At 48.0% G+C, this 15,897-nt stretch overlaps 1 protein-coding gene across 1 annotated transcript in view; it reads right to left on the minus strand.

The window, feature by feature from the left end:
• The window catches only part of cfap61 (cilia and flagella associated protein 61), a 445,137-nt gene that overhangs the window by 216,971 nt on the left and 212,269 nt on the right, over window positions 1–15,897 (minus strand). Inside the window, exons 17-19 of the mRNA XM_070889895.1 lie at window positions 10,587–10,714; window positions 3,117–3,212; window positions 2,165–2,333 (exon numbers count right to left, since the gene is read on the minus strand). Coding sequence (XP_070745996.1) covers window positions 2,165–2,333; window positions 3,117–3,212; window positions 10,587–10,714 — 393 coding nt within the window. The remainder of the gene's footprint in view (window positions 1–2,164; window positions 2,334–3,116; window positions 3,213–10,586; window positions 10,715–15,897) is intronic.

The following is a 15,897-nucleotide window of genomic DNA, read 5'->3' on the forward strand; positions in this document are numbered from 1 at the left end:
GGAAATGAAGTACTTTTGAAATGTGTCACTGTGTCTCTCTCCACTTTCCTCTCCAAAATCCTTGAACGTGTTGTCGCCTCTCAAATCCGTGCTCATCTTTCCCGCAATTCCATGTTTGAATCCCTCCAATCCGGTTTCCGCGTCTGCCACAGTACCGAAACAGCTCTCATCAAAGTTACAAATGACATCCTTTGTGACTGTGACAAAGGCAAACTATCCTTCCTCGTCCTTCTTGACTTGTCTTCAGCCTTTGACACGGTTGAATACTCTATCCTTCTCCAATGCCTCTTCACTGTCGTCCAGCTGGGTGGGACTGCACTTACCTGGTTCCATTCTTATCTATCTAATCGTAGCCAGAGAATCACCTGCAACGGCTTCTCTTCCTGCCCCCACATCATTACCTCTGGTGTCCCCAAGGATCTATCCTTGGCCCCCTCCTATTCCTCATCTACATGTTGCCCCTTGGTGACATCATCAGAAAACACAGCGTCAGTTTCCACATGTACGCTGAAGACAGCCAGCTCTAACTCACTACCACTTCTCTTGACCTCTCCACTGTTTCTAAATTGTCAGACTGCTTGTCTGACATCCAGTTCTGGATGAGCAGAAATTTTCTCCAATTGAATATTGGGAAGACCGAAGCCATTGTTTACAGTCCCTGCCACAAACTCTGCTCCCTAGCCACTGACTCCATCCCTCTCCCTAACTTCTGTAAGAGGCTGAACCAGACTGTTCGCAACCTTGGATGTCTTTTTGACCCTGAAATGAGCTTTCAACCACATATCCGCAGCATAACTAAGACCGACTATTTCCACCTCCGTAACATCGCCTGTCTCCGCCCTTGCCTCAGCTCATCCGCTGCTGAAGCCCTTATCCATGCCTTTGTTACCTCCAGGCTTGACTAATCCAATGCACTCCTGGCTGGCCTCCCACATTCTACCCAACGTAAACTCGAAGTGATCCAAACCTCAGCTGCCCACGTCCTAACTCGCACCAAGTCCCGCTCACCCATCACCCCTGTGCTCGCTGACCTGCATCAGCTACCGGTTAAGCAACGCCTCGATTTCAAAATTCTCATCCTTATTTTCAAATCCCTCCATGGCCTCAGCCCCTCCCTATCTCTGTAATCTCCTCCAGCCCCATAACCCCCCCGGCACCCCCCGAGATGCCTGCACGCCTCCAATTCTGCCCTCTTGAGCATCCCTGATTATAATCGCTCATCCATTGGTGGCCGTGCCTTCTGTTGTCTAGGCCCCAAACTCTGCAACTCACTGCCTAAACCTTCGCCTCTCTATCCTCCTTCAAGATGCTCCTTAAACATACCTCTTTGACCAAGCTTTTGGTTACCTGTGCTAATTTCTACTTATGTGGCTCGTGTCAAAATGTTTATCTCATAATACTCCCGTGGGACATTTCACTATGTTAAAGACACTATATAAATACAAGTTGTTGTTTTTTTTTTTTTTTTTTTAAATTCGTAGCCAATCGTTCCAATTCTTTGTCAAATCACAAACGCCAGAGGTCACCTTGCACATGCCAAGGATCACTCTGCGCCAATGCTCTTAGCCAAAAGGCCTAGAGCCACTGCACCGTTCCTGGAAGTACTGCAATACCAGGTTCGTGCCATGGAGGTGGATGGGTCAGGTCCCCCACACACCTCCGTGGAGGTGGATGGGTCAACCCACCCCACCCACCTCCTGTTTACAAAAATGCAAGCATATACCTTCCTGACCAGGGAGAAACCACCCGGAGGTCATGGTGGCTGGTCAGGTTAGTTATGCATGATCTTAGCCAAAAGGATACAAGTTGTTGTTGTTGCAATGTAGGAAACGCAGCAGTCAATTTGCACACAGCAAGGTCCCACAAACAGCAATGAGGTAATAACCAGATAATCTGTTTTAGTGAAGCTGGTTGACGGATAAATAGAGGATTGAATTGGCTGGGATAAGCTCTGTAAACAAACAGCCATCAGCATTCACTGTTAGCCTTACATGCAAAGAGTGGTCACTTAGAACGGTAACCCAGTAAGGAGTCAACGCCTTCGAGAGAGGAGCAGAGGAGAGAAATTTAGCGAGAAAAGGAAAGGAATGAGAATGGGTCTGTGATGACAATTTTAATAATCATAAATATTACACATTTTGCTTAAGTGGGTACTTATACTTACCTGGAACTGTTGTCCCGTGCAAAGGATTAGATGTTCATATGGCACCTTTGTGTCTCCTGTTACCAGTACATGTTTGGCAGCTCTGTCTATACCAATCATCTTGCCAATCACTACATTAACCCATGACTGCAATGATATCAGCGTATAATCGTCATGCTCATAGCTGTGGCTGCAGAGGGAAAGGAATAGTTTTAAGTGACAAATCTAGTATTTCTCGAATTAATTAAGCATATAGTGGACCAGTGAGATTACTGTTTATACTATGAGCTAAGCAAAGCTTACAGTCAGAGATCATGCGTATGAAATGCTGCAGGTGGTACGAAAAACAATAAAGCTCTCCTGCCACAATGACTAACAACCTCTGTGGGTAACTCAGAGCAATCACAAATGAAAATCCAACAGATAGCAGATCAAACGGTAGCACTATTCAATTTTTCTTCAAAACAAATTGCAGTGCTCCATCAGGTTATATTTACTCCTTGTTGTATGTGAGCTCATATTATTATCTGATACACTTGTCAAATTTCTGCTTTATGACTAAGAAAGAAAAACTTGCACATACTTAGTGCCTCTTGCGTTCACAGGACGTCCCAAAGTGCTTCACAGTCAATGCAGTGCTCTTGAAGTGTAGTCACTGTTGTTTTGTTGGTGCAGGTGGCAGCCAATTTACACACAGTGATTTGCCACAAACAGCAATGAGATAGATGACTAAGTAATCTGTTTTTTGATAGTGTCAGTTGAGGGATAAATGTTGGGCAAGATATCACCACAGTCTGGCTCATGACCTTCTGACTCAGACACTACAGGTACTGAGCCGAGGGAGCTGCTTTTGATCATCAAAATTATACTGCTATGGTAGATATGAGGGGATGTGGTCAAAATATCTTCTCAGTGCTAGAAATAAAGTATGAACAAAACATGTCAGAAAAATTAAATCAGTTGGTGCACACACCTTCTGGCTTGGAATCTTCTACATACAGGGTTTGAATGAGTTCCGGGACATCCACAAGTTGAAACAAAAGTAATGTTATTAAACCGCAGATGTGGGCTGCAAAAAATATATCAAATAAATAAATCAGCAAATGCATTAAATCAGCAGTAATAAACATGGAGCTGAATAAGGATAGAGGTATGGAGTGTGGGGAGATGGGGGAAAGAGTATGCATTTTCTATACATCTACACTAGCATGACATTTATTTTATGAAACACAACAGGGACAATAATATGGCCCTCATGCAATGTCACTGCAGCCATAGCTGCTCAGGGCCTCTGCCAGCCTGTACAGGAATATGATGACCTCACCCAATAATGTGAGAGAAGTTCATCTGAATATTTTTCTGATGCTCTTAGAACATATTGGGAGCACCAAAGGTGTGGGTGGCGATGGCAGTGGGGGTGAGGGTGGGGGGGGGGGGGGGAACAACCCAGAATTTCAAGCACCAGCAGTTAGTCAAGAGCTGCTGGCTGTCCATAGAGTGCCAGCATGATTAATTGGCACTGGTGGGGAGCTGTACAAGGTAGGGTGACGAGGACAGGGGTAGCAAGGGTAGCAGAAATGGCACTAGGTAGAGGATTTTTAAAAATAATGATTTAATTGAGGCCTACCATTCAAAGCTTGTGTTAAATGGGTGCTTTTCAGCTGAAATACAATTCAAGTGCTCCAGTTGCACTATAGGGATGCCCTCTCATTAAAAAAATTCAGGGCATTAATGAGTCTTGTGCACAGACTCCCAGTGCTCTTTGCACTGAATGGCTTCATCGAGGTGAAACTACCAGCAAGACCACAGTTAATTATGGTCGTCTTGGTTTAAAATCAAGTCTCTTATTTAAGTTATTAAATACATAAATAATTTATAAATATTTTTCAGATTAATAATTGGTACAATTACCAGATGCATACAGATAAAAGCAATGTGCACACTATCTTGCTAAAAAGAAACTATATATGCATCACAAATACAAGTTTGCATGAACTCATGAGCATATCTGTTGAATGTTACTATTGCCTGGGAGTTTAGAGAAAATTCTTCAAAAATTGCCAGAGAAGGTTCATTTGCCTGAAATGGTTGCTGAAGACCTTTAACTAATTTCTCTGAATACCCAGCAAGTTGAAGTGCTCTTTACATTTTAGCATTATTACATAGAGAAATGCAGTAAACTGCAATGGTTTGGGTGTAAAATTCATTACAAATAGTGTAAAATCAGCTTGGAAATATGTCTTCACTACTTTTTTCCCCACTTTCACATCATGCAAAATGTATGACATCTCCCAATGTTATAATAATGCATCCCATTTTAGATTATCGATAAATGTCTCAAAATTGAGAGCAACATTCATTGAGGCTGAAATTGCCCCCAGCTCCAAACGCGGCGCACCTTCCGCTTTAAAAAATTTTTTTCCATTGCAACCCACGGGGCAGAGATGCCAGAGAAATTCAGCTGATACAAGTTTTTCTTCTTCGGAGCGCAAGTGCCCTTGCAGCGAGTTGGCCGCCCCGACCAGTCATCAGTGGCGCCCAACAGGTGGTACCAGGCTGCCTGTTAGCGGCCAGGCCGAACCTGGGAGTCGGCCAACAAAAGTAAATATAATGGAGTTGCCAGCAGCGCGACCTCCCCGCCGGGAAAAGCTGTCAGTGGCACCAACCAGCGGCGCCGCCGGACGGTAAGGAGCCGGCATGTGACTGACACAGCGGGAAAACGGGCGGAGCGGAAACCCGTTCCCGTTGCTTCCGGCTGGGGTGCGATTTCAGATAGGTCGGCCCATCCATCTGCCCCCATCAGTAAAGCATCTCCGCTCCATTTCTGTCTTTTAGAGGCGGTAATGGAGCTTATGGAGGGGGGCAATTTCGGCCTTTTTTTAACTGGACACCCGTGTCGCCCTTGGCTTAATTTCTCCAACACTATAAAATTATGTCAAAATTATGCACAAGCTGCATGATGATAACTTTTTAATACTTAGTTTCTCCAACAGAAGACCTGCATCTACCTCTTCATCAGTAAAGTAAGGGTTCAGAGTAACAGAGGTTAATTTTCATTGACAGTAGGACAGGCATTTTTGAATATTGTAAAAAAAGAAAATTGTGCTATAGTTTTAGAACTACAGCTGTTTTTTTAGCCTCAAGAGGTTATATGTTGAATTAATACTTCACAGTATCGCAGATATTTAAAAAAATGTTTACTGTATCATTATTGAAAAGAATGAATGTGCAAATAACAACCAGAAAATTGTATGGCCAGTGTAAAGTGTACAGGGGATACAGTTTGGAGGTTAGTCATTTGTGGAAAATAAATCACAGAATAATGCCACTAGCAACTGGTAGACTATATACTGCCCATCCAAAGCATGTGTTTTCTTTATACACTGTGGATCAATAAAACAAAAAAAAGTTATTTTTTCCCCATCTTTTCAGCCAGACTTGCTGTGGCTGTATTTTAACTGCTAGAATGATTCTGGCTGGAAACCACACTGGCAAGTTAATTTCCTATCTGCTATGAGGCAGAATGAGCCTCATTTAAATCCCTCCGGCCAACATCAGTGTGTGAAGTTGGCAGGACATGGCAGAAAATCGCATGGCCTAGAGGCCATCTGGCAACAGCATGCAAGTGGCGTCATTGGTTGCCAGATGACCTGCAGGGGGGTCGAGATCGCAGTAGTGGTGGCCTAAACTTTCCTTCCTGCACTCCTACTCCTCCTGGCCACACTCGGAAAAACTTCCCTTTTTGGGCCTCGATCGTCTTCAGCACTGGGCTAGCCTGGCGGGAGACTCATCACTGCTTCCCACTCAGGCCCCCCAGTAAAAATTGCAGTAAGGTGCCAAAGATGTCACTGGGAGCTGATACGCATATGTTGAAAAGAACGTTGCTAGCTTTCAGTGGGTGGGGAAAATTAGAACCTCTCAGTTCTTGGCAGATCCTGGGCGATTAAGTAACTTGGGTGATTATAACTGCCCACCCGCCCAATTTCTGCCAGGCAGGTAGGATTAACTTGCGCTTTTTATGACAATAGTGAAGAACATCCCATGGGATCTCATAGAACATCCTGAGAACAGCAACAAAACAAATAAAGCAATTATTTATTTTCTGTTCTGTTGCTAGAGTGAGAGCAAACAATGAACAACTGTGATATTGGACATGTAACCCAGTTGGACTGGGAATGTAGAAACATAAAAAAGATTTTTAAAAATAGGAGAAAAAAGAAAAAGAAGTAGAGGGAAAAAGCAAATGATAAAAGAAGATAGGCAAAGGAAGATAAGGTACATACAAATAAATCCCATGCAGTATAAACTTGGCTGCATTTTCGCAACGATGTAAACAGGAGCCAGATTTTCACTACCTGTTCAGTGTTGGAAAGTTAGATAATGCAGATAGCATTCAAACACATGCAAGGAGTGCAGCTCACTGTCCCATTTCCCCCACCACTCATGTGATTTTGATGATATAAAATAGCTGACATGATAGCCGGTTCTTTGTAATCATCAGAATGTGGATGGTATTACTGCAGGCTACTAAAATTTGCTTTAACTTTTAGGGCATGGCTTTGCATCAGTTGTTTTTATAGTATAGCCAATACTTATCCTCCCTGTAGGAGGCCACTTCTTCCAGGTGATTTAGTTGGTGATTATCTAGAACTCGTCCTTTCTGCAGTTACTCGGAGATGAGATTCCTTTGCTCTGATAACTAAGAAGTATCAGTGACTTAGAGATGCCACATCAGCGATAATAGGAGAGTCAACTTGGCTTAAAGTACAGACAGGCCAGCAACCCATGTGATTGAATCAGTAGGCTGCTGTTAACCACATTTACGTCTTTACTGCAAACCAATATCTCAGGTATGCATTTGACTTGTGACCGAAAATCTCACACCTATAATTTGCTAAAATCACACAGCAAATTTTTTTTTTAATGGAAAGCATTTAAGAAGGAAATCCCCGATGGCTGAATAGATTAACCCTATCTAAGGATTTGGCAGCAGTCTTGTGGTATCCTCACACTCTCCTACCACACTCCAAGATTAGCAATCTCCAAAATGTAAGAGCTATAGTTTGAATCTTGTGGTATTTCCCCTAATTTCTCTGGCTGGCAAATGAGAGAAAGCAGAGGTGAGCCTATCGCAGTTTTTATAGTGTTAGGGCTGGAAATTGCCCTTCGACCCGAATGGAGGCGGTAACCTTCCATGGCCAGGACTTCTTCTGCCCAGCCCAGAAGTCCCGTCTCCAATGCAGAATTGGGTTGTATGCTCATCAAAGGAATTGGAGCGCTGTCTCTAGCGCAGAAGAGGCTAGCGCTAAGTGGTCCACATAGCGCTGATGTGTTACAACACCCCCCCTCCCCATCCATTAAATGGGAGGGCTGCTGTGCACTCTGCAGGGCCTGTGGTAGCCACCACTGGGCCACCAGGGACACGAACAACCAGGCCAACAGCCCAGCACCCAAAATGGAGTGCCGGGCTGCACGATGATGACCCGGTCGATGCGAGGGCCGCCATTGTCGGGCCGACGCATGAGTCAGCCGACAAATAAAGATGGTGGTTCGGGACGTTAAAGGCCTCCACTTTTAGGGTTGCCCCGGTGGCAGATGTCTGCCAGCTTCTCAACCCATTGAAGAGATCGCAAAGTCTCTGTTTAAAGAATGGACTCAGTCGAGAATATTTTGTGGACTTTATGGGTTTTTTTTCTCTGAGGGTACTTTCCCTGTGATGGGGTCACCCTGTGCAGATACGTGAAAAGGCTGGTTTGTTAAAACTCCAGAGACCGCATGGCTGTTGGCTGTGACAAAGGACTGTCAATCATCCAGAATGTACGGGTTCGCCCTAGCAAAAGGAAAGGGGCTCAGATATCTGAGGCATGCATAAACTATTGGAAAACCATTCTAATATGCAAAGGCACTTCTCACCTCCATCTCAGAAGAGAAGCAGAACAATGGGCCCACTAGACTGGCCAGACCAAGAGGGGCCAGTTCTGCCCTACACAAAAGCTAAGAGATGTCCCAGACCCAGGGCCATCAGTACAATACACGAGTCTGATGGCCCATCACCGACTAAGCACCGGAGTACTTAGAAGGAAAAGAATTTCAAAGATTGGCAGGAGAGATAAGGGCAGCAGGACTCCTTTAAAGATAGACTCTTTTCCACCATTCTCTAGCGTTCTGGAGAGTTCTCCAGCGTTCGAGCGTCCCCCCCCCCCCCCCTCTATCGCTCCACCAAGACCGACGTAACAAGAAGAAGGATCAGCTGAGCAATTGAGACCAACTGGTGAGCATGGTCGTGAGTGTCCCAAGCCGGTAAACAGAGCGCCAGGCGAGCTGTGTGAGTTGTAAAGGGCTCAGAGTTTTCTTGGACGTGAAGCTTTTTCGAGCTATTCTGGGGAGGGAGCTTCATGCGACTGGGTAATTCGCTGGTAGGGGGGAGTTAGACTCCACCATAGCAACAAGGAAATTACTGCATGTCACCGGTCCCCAGTGTTGTACTGTATGTTGGTTTAACCTGGATCTTATTCTCCACAGAGACAATGATTTTGTTTAGTAGTGCATGTTTTAGCCAGTGCATGTTAGACCAAATAAATAAGTGCGATTTTTCACCAAAGCATTCCTGACCGTGACTTATTCCATTTACACTCTGAATAATAATCCCCGGGTATAGAATTCTCGTAAGGCGGGGGCGATTTGAACTGTCCATCTAGCCATTGGGCTAGGATCAAAACCGCTTACACTATGAAGCTGGCATTGACATCCGCCCATGCCAGCCTCACGGCTCGTGGAGCAGTCTCCCCTGTGGGGCGTAAAGGAGTCACTTCCCTAAAGTCTTCTATTAAAACTACATACTGTAGTTTTAATAAAAGTTTCCAATGTTTCGATGAATGCTAGGATAATTATAACACCATAAGTGTCTGTTAGGGCTTTCTCTCAGTCTCCAACCAGTAAAAGCAGAAGAAAATACTTGAAAATCCAACAAGATGGGTTGTGAAAAGAAGAAGAGAAAAAGACTAAATGGGATAAGAAACAGGAATGAAGAAGAATTAATTAATATCACCTTCCCATTCCATGCAGCCATATTTATGCTTTTATCATGAATTGGTATCACATGACTGAACATTTTACAGAGTTGTCTAATGTTGATAGCTCTGGGCACTAAGTCAGACAGACCACAGGACCCGGGTGCAGGTCAGTGTGCGCTTAGTTAACTGTTCTCAGGGGTAGTGGTTGGAGGTGTACAATGGTCTCAGCTGGCTTGGCTAAAGGAGTGGGGGAAGAAATTGTCTGGCAAGTTTTTATCACTGATCACTATCTAGTGCTGCAGGTGCACAAACAGGATCAGACTCAACATGATGCTGTTCAAAGTCAACAAATATGGCAACACCCATTGGGCCTGAAATCGTGGCCTCTGCGGGTGTGTACAATGTGCGCACATGGCCGTAGATGCCCCGCAAGTTCCAGGTTTAGCGTGCACTGTGCATGCGCCTAAACCCGGAACTTGCGATCTGTCAAAATTTGGCGGAGAGTGCCAAAATTATGACGGCAACGCAATCCATGGCGTTGCATGTCGGCGCACCTCTCCCTGGCAGTACGTGGAAGCGACGCTGCAAAAAGGTGCCCGAAGATTCCGCCGACCGAGTTTTCGCCGCGGAGGGTCATATCGTGGTGTGAAAACCCGGTCGCAAAGTCGGTGAAATTCTAGCCCTAAGAGTTTAAAAAGATAGAAAAATAAAATGTTATCAATAATTTTTATATTAAAAACCCTGTCGATTAAGGTAAGTTTATTTTTTACCCCTATTAAAACATATAAAAAAATGTTTAATACATTTTTGTCTAAAACATTTAATTAAATTCAATTTCAATTAATTTTAAATATGTGAAGTGTTTTTCTTATTGATTTTAAATGTTTTGTGTTTTTGGGGGTATCCCCATTCATAGAACTCACCATTACTATGAATGGGGATACGCCAGTTTCATTGGTTGGTCCGGCCCACGTGATCCCAGAATGCACATACACTCCTGGAATACGTGGACCTCTGCACTGGGCTGTGCATCGAGGCCTCGGAGCAGAAGTCTTTGTTCCTCCGGGACCACCAGGTCCATTTGTAAATATTTTTGTGGTCGGAGGCATCCGACCGCAATTTCAGGGCCATTATCTAGAGCCATAGATGAAGAATGGTCACTTGACTGAGGTATTGGAGAGCTGACACCACCCCTGGAATTGTAACCCAGCAAAAGTTAGTACGTTCAAGAAAAGAAGAAAGAAAAGGTATAAAAATTGAAAATAACTAAAATGCCTGCAAGTGAGAGTAAGGGAAAAATTTAATGAAAAGGTTCAACTAGTATTCAAGCTATGTTCTTGCAGTTTTAGGCTTTATTACAATAGTAGATTTCTACCATTATTATCCAATGTACAATTATCACAACCGGAACAAATGCAGAATTATATTACCAGAAAACCAATGTTTCTAAGAAGGAGATCGCAACCTCCGATGAACCAATCACCACAATTCGTGAATTGATGGTCACTTTTGGCTCCAGGGTCAACTTTCGGTTTATGTGGTTTAGAGCGTAATTTGGCTGAAAGGAAATGCACAAAGATCATTAGTAGTGCATCATTTTATCTCTAGTTCCCTCTCATCTTCTCCTGAAACTGCCGATTCTTTCTGTGATATGGTTCATTGGGTACTTGGTCCAACTGGTTATTCAGAACTCGTGAGCCTGGAAACTGAGTATCGTCAGACTTCTCGAGTATTGACAGTATCCGAATCAAACACAATCTTGTCCTTACATGATGTTTCGCAAACACACATGCTTTCCAGTAGAGGTCACAGCAACCTTACCTTCTTATCCCAGAAGCACCAAGGCTAATCAGAGCAAACTGCTGTCCCCACTGACATCATGGGGCCAAGTTTCGGCCTGAGTTGCTCCTGTTTTTTTGGAGTAACTGGTTTAGAATGGAGTATCTTAGAAATTGCAATTCTCGGCATTTAGTTTGCTCGAGTTCTAGTCAGTTAGAACAGTTTCAGTTTGGAACAGATTTTTTTTTCAAAAGGGGGCGTGTCCAGCCACTTACGCCCGTTTTGAAAGTTCAGGCAGTGAAAACATACTCCAAACTAACTTAGAATGGAGTAAATGTAGATTTTTGTACGCTCAGAAAAACCTTGTCTACACTTAGAAAATCAAGCGTAGGTTACAAATCAGGTGTATGGAATGGGGTGGGTGGGGGGGTTTAAAGGGAAGTTTACAAACATTAAACACTTCAGTTTTACAAATAAAAAGCCATCATCAATAATAAATGATAAATACATCATTAAATCAACCAATAAATCAATCAAAAAAAATTAATAATAAAAAAATTCAAAAATCAATAAATAAAACATTTTCTACTTACCGACTGCAGCACCGGGAGTCCTCCAACAGCGCGATGGGTCGGCCCCCCCAGTGTGTCTCTGTCAGTGTCTCTATCTCTCTGTCTGTCTGTGTGTGTGTCTCTCACTCACTGTCTGTCAGTGTCTGTGTTTCTGACAGCGAGGGGAGAGGGGTGGGGGAGGGGGAGAAGGGGGTGGGGGGGGAGAGGGGGAGGAAGGAGGAGGGAGGTAGAGGGGGGTGGAGGGGGAGGTGGGGGGTGGGCGGGGAGGGGGGTGGGAGGAGGGGCGGGAGGAGAGGAGAAGAGGAGAGGGGAGGGGGAGGAGGAGGAAGAGAAGGGAGGGGAGAGGAGAAGGTGGGGGGGAGGAGAGGAGGAGGAGGAGAAGAGGAGAGGGGAGGGGGAGGAGGAGGAGGAGGAGGAGAAGGGAGGGGGGGAGGAGAAGGGGGGAGGGGGGGAGGGGAGGGGAGGGAAGGAGAGGGGAGGGAGGGAAGGAGAGGGGAGGGAGGGAAGGCGAGGGAGGGAGAGAAGGAGGCTGAATGGCCAGGCCCAAGACTTCGGACTGGATTTACAGGTAGGTGGCGTCGGGTCCCGGGTCCGGGGGGGATCACGGAGGTGGGGGGGTGGGGGATGTCGGGGGGGGTCGCGGAGGTCGGGGGGGAGGGGGAGAGTCGCCGAGGTCGGGGGGGGGGGGGGAAGAGTTGCGGAGGGCGGGGGGAGAGAGTCGTGGAGGTCGGGGGTGGGGGGGGAGTCGCGGAGGTCGGGGGGAGGGGGAGTCGCGGAGGTCGGGGGGAGGGGGAGTCGCGGAGGTCGGGGGGAGAGAGTCGCAGAGGTGGGGGGGGAGCGTTGCGGGGGGGAGAGTCGCAGAGGTCGGGGGGGAGAGTCGCGGAGGTTGGGGGGGAGAGTCGCGGAGGTCGGGAGGGGTGGATAGAGTCGCGGATGTCTGGGGGGAGAGAGTCGCGGAGGTCGGAGGGGGGAGAGTCGCGGAGGTCAGGGGGGGAAGAGAGTCGTGGAGGTTGGGGGGGAGAGAGAGTCGCGGAGGACGGGGGGGAGAGTCGCGGAGGTCGGGGGGGGTTGAATAGAGTCGCGGAGGTCGGGGGGGGAGTCGCGGAGGTTGGGGGGAGGAGTCGCGGAGGTCATGGGGAGAGTCGCGGAGGTCGGGGGGGGAGTCGCGGAGGTCGGGTTGCCGGGGGGAGGGGGGGCGGGGAGTCGCAGAGGTCGGGGAGGGAAGTCGGGTTGCCAGGTGGGGGGGGGAGGAGTGCGGAGGTCGGGTCGGGGGGGGGAGCGGAGGTTGGGTCACCGGGGGGGGGGGCAGTGGAGGTCGGTTCGCCGGGGGGGAGCGGAGGTCGGGTCGCCGGGGGAGGGAGTGGAGGTCGGGGCGCCGGGGGAGCGGAGGTCGGGTCGCCGGGGCGGGGGAGAGCAGGGGTCCGGTCTGGTCCAGGGAGCAAGGGAGCAGGAGTCAAGTCGGGTCCAGTCCCGTCAGGTGGGAGGTGAGCATTATCCACGCAGCCCCAGTGAAGCCATTCAGTCAGGGATAGGGGCTGTGTGTTCTGGGCCCTTCCCACAGGTTTGGGCACATGGAGTTACTGCACATGCGCGCCCACTGTAGCATGTGCAGAGGTCCCGGCACTGTTTTCAGCGCAGGGACCTGGCTCTGCCCCCCACAGCTCATGCTGCGCCGCACCCAGCTCCAGAGGACCTGCAGGGAGCCGGAGAATAGGTGAGTTTTTTTTAGGCGCACTTTGTGGCGTGAAAAACAAGCGTCCAGGTCCGGGCTGCGCCGTTTTAGGCGCGGGCCGAAACTTGGGCCCCATATAACTCAGCACAGACTAGTGATGCAGTCTGGAAATTTCTGACCTGTACAGCTTAGTACCAACCACCCAGCGTGGTTGCCTGCTAAGCGATTATGGAGCAAAACTATATTATTTTAAATACAGTAATGGATATCCTGTGGTGTTGTGTAGTCAAGTCTAATTATATGCTGTTTTATAACAGCAGGAGTATTATAAAATGTAATGCACAATCAATTATTCTGTTCTTTTATATGGAACTGAGATTAACTTTCTATTTTAACGCTACCAAATCTAATTACGGGGTCAATTAGAGGTAACTTACATAGAAACATAGAAAATAGGTGCAGGAGTAGGCCATTCAGCCCTTCGAGCCTGCACCGCAATTCAATGAGTTTATGGTTGAACATGCAACTTCAGTACCCCATTCCTGCTTTCTCGCCATAACCCTTGATCCCCCTAGTAGTAAGGACTACATCTAACTCCTTTTTGAATATATTTAGTGAATTGGCCTCAACAACTTTCTGTGGTAGAGAATTCCACAGGTTCACCACTCTCTGGGTGAAGAAGTTTCTCCTCATCTCGGTCCTAAATGGCTTACCCCTTATCCTTAGACTGTGACCCCTGGTTCTGGACTTCCCCAACATTGGGAACATTCTTCCTGCATCTAACTTGTCTAAACCCATCAGAATTGTTGTTGCTGAGGGAATTTGGAGGTGCTTGCAAACTTGCAACTTTGTAGTTTGAGAGCTGCTCGCTAATTTCCAGTTCTAGGTCAGCAGGAAATTACTGCCTTACTTCCTTTTTTATTATACTTAAGACAATTTGAAATTTCACAGATGTGCATTAGATATAAAACTAAAATTATGTTGTTCATTCTTTAAACCAAAATCATAAATCCATCTACAAGTACAGATTATAATTTCACTATAAATAGCGAATCATGGCATCACGAGAGACAGAAAAGACTGAGTTTCATGCAACTTAGTTTTATGAAAGAGAAATCATGTTTGACAAATTTGCTGGAGTTCTTCGAGGGTGTAACGAGCAGGGTGGATAAGGGGGAACCAGTGGATGCGGAGTATTTGGATTTCCAGAAGGCATTTGATAAGGTGCTACATAAGAGGTTACTGCACAAGATAAAAACTCACAGGGTTGGGGGTAATATATTAGCATGGATAGAGGATTGGCTAACTAACAGAAAACAGAGAGTCGGGATAAATGGGTCTTTTTCCGGTTGGTAAATGGTGACTAGTGGGGTGCCGCAGGGATTGGTGCTGGGTTCTCAACTATTTACAATCTATATTAATGACTTGGATGAAGGGACCGAGTGTAATGTAGCCAAGTTTGCTGATGATGCAAAGATGGGTGAGGAGGACACAAAAAATCTGCAAAGGGATATAGACAGGCTAAGTGAGTGGGCAAAAATTTGGCAGATGGAGTTTTGGGCCCAAGTTTCCACAAGAAAAAAAACGGGCGCCCCTCTGAGCTGGGCGCCCGTTTTTCGCGCCTAAAACGGCGCCTAAAAACATCCTCGGTAGTCTCCACCGACTTACAGGTCCTGTGGCACTCGGCGCAGCCGGCACGAGCTGTGGGGGGGGCGGAGCCAGGTCCCTGCGCTGAAAACAGTGCCGGGACCTCTGCACATGCGCGCTACAGTCGGCACGCAAGTGCAGTAGCTCCAGGCGCCGAACTGTGGGAGGGGCCCGAAGCACGCAGCCCCTAGCCCTGGCTGAATGGCCTCACTGGGGCTGCGTGAATGAGGCTCCTCCCACGGCCAGCTCCTGCTCCCCGCCCGACCAGACCCGACACTCGCCCCCCCCCCCCCGACCAGACCCGACCCGACACCCGCTCACCCCCCCCCCCCCCGCCGACCAGACCCGACCCGACACCCGCTCCCCCCCCGCCCTGACCGAGACCCGACACCCGCTCCCCCCCGCCCGCCCCGACCCGACACCCGCTCTCCCCCCCCCGGCCCCGACCCGAGACCCGCTCCCCCCCCGCCCCGACCCGACACCCGCTCTCCCCCCCCCCGCCCCGACCCGACCCGAGACCCGCTCCCCCCCCGCCCCGACCCGACACCCGAGACCCGCTCCCCCCACCCCGACAGAGACCCGAGACCCGCTCTCCCCCCCGCCCCGACCCGAGTCCCGCTCCCCGACCCGAGGCCCGCTCCCCCCCCGACCCGACACCCGCTCCCCCCCCCCGACCCGACACCCGCTCCCCCGACACCCCCCCTCTCTCCCCCCCTCCCTCTCTCTCCCCCCCTCCCTCTCTCTCCCCCCCCTCCCTCTCTCTCCCCCCCCCTCCCTCTCTCTCCCCCCCTCTCTCTCCCTCCCTCCCCTCTCTCCCTCTCTCTCTCCCACCCTCTCTCGCTCAGCGGCACGAACAGCTGCAGAATTCTCCCTGGCTGTAGCACTTTCACACAGGTAGGAAGATGGTTTATTTAATCTTTTCTTGGCTTATAAATGTTTATTCAGGTTGGATTTATTTGTATAATATTTGTAGAAGTATAAATAAGGATTTATTGTCAAATTTAATGAGTTCCCTTCCCCCCCCACCTCGTTCTGGGCGCCTAATTTGTAACCTGCGCCTGATTTTTTAAT

Source organism: Pristiophorus japonicus, chromosome 9, assembly GCF_044704955.1.
Source record: "Pristiophorus japonicus isolate sPriJap1 chromosome 9, sPriJap1.hap1, whole genome shotgun sequence".
Lineage (NCBI taxonomy): Eukaryota > Metazoa > Chordata > Chondrichthyes > Pristiophoridae > Pristiophorus > Pristiophorus japonicus.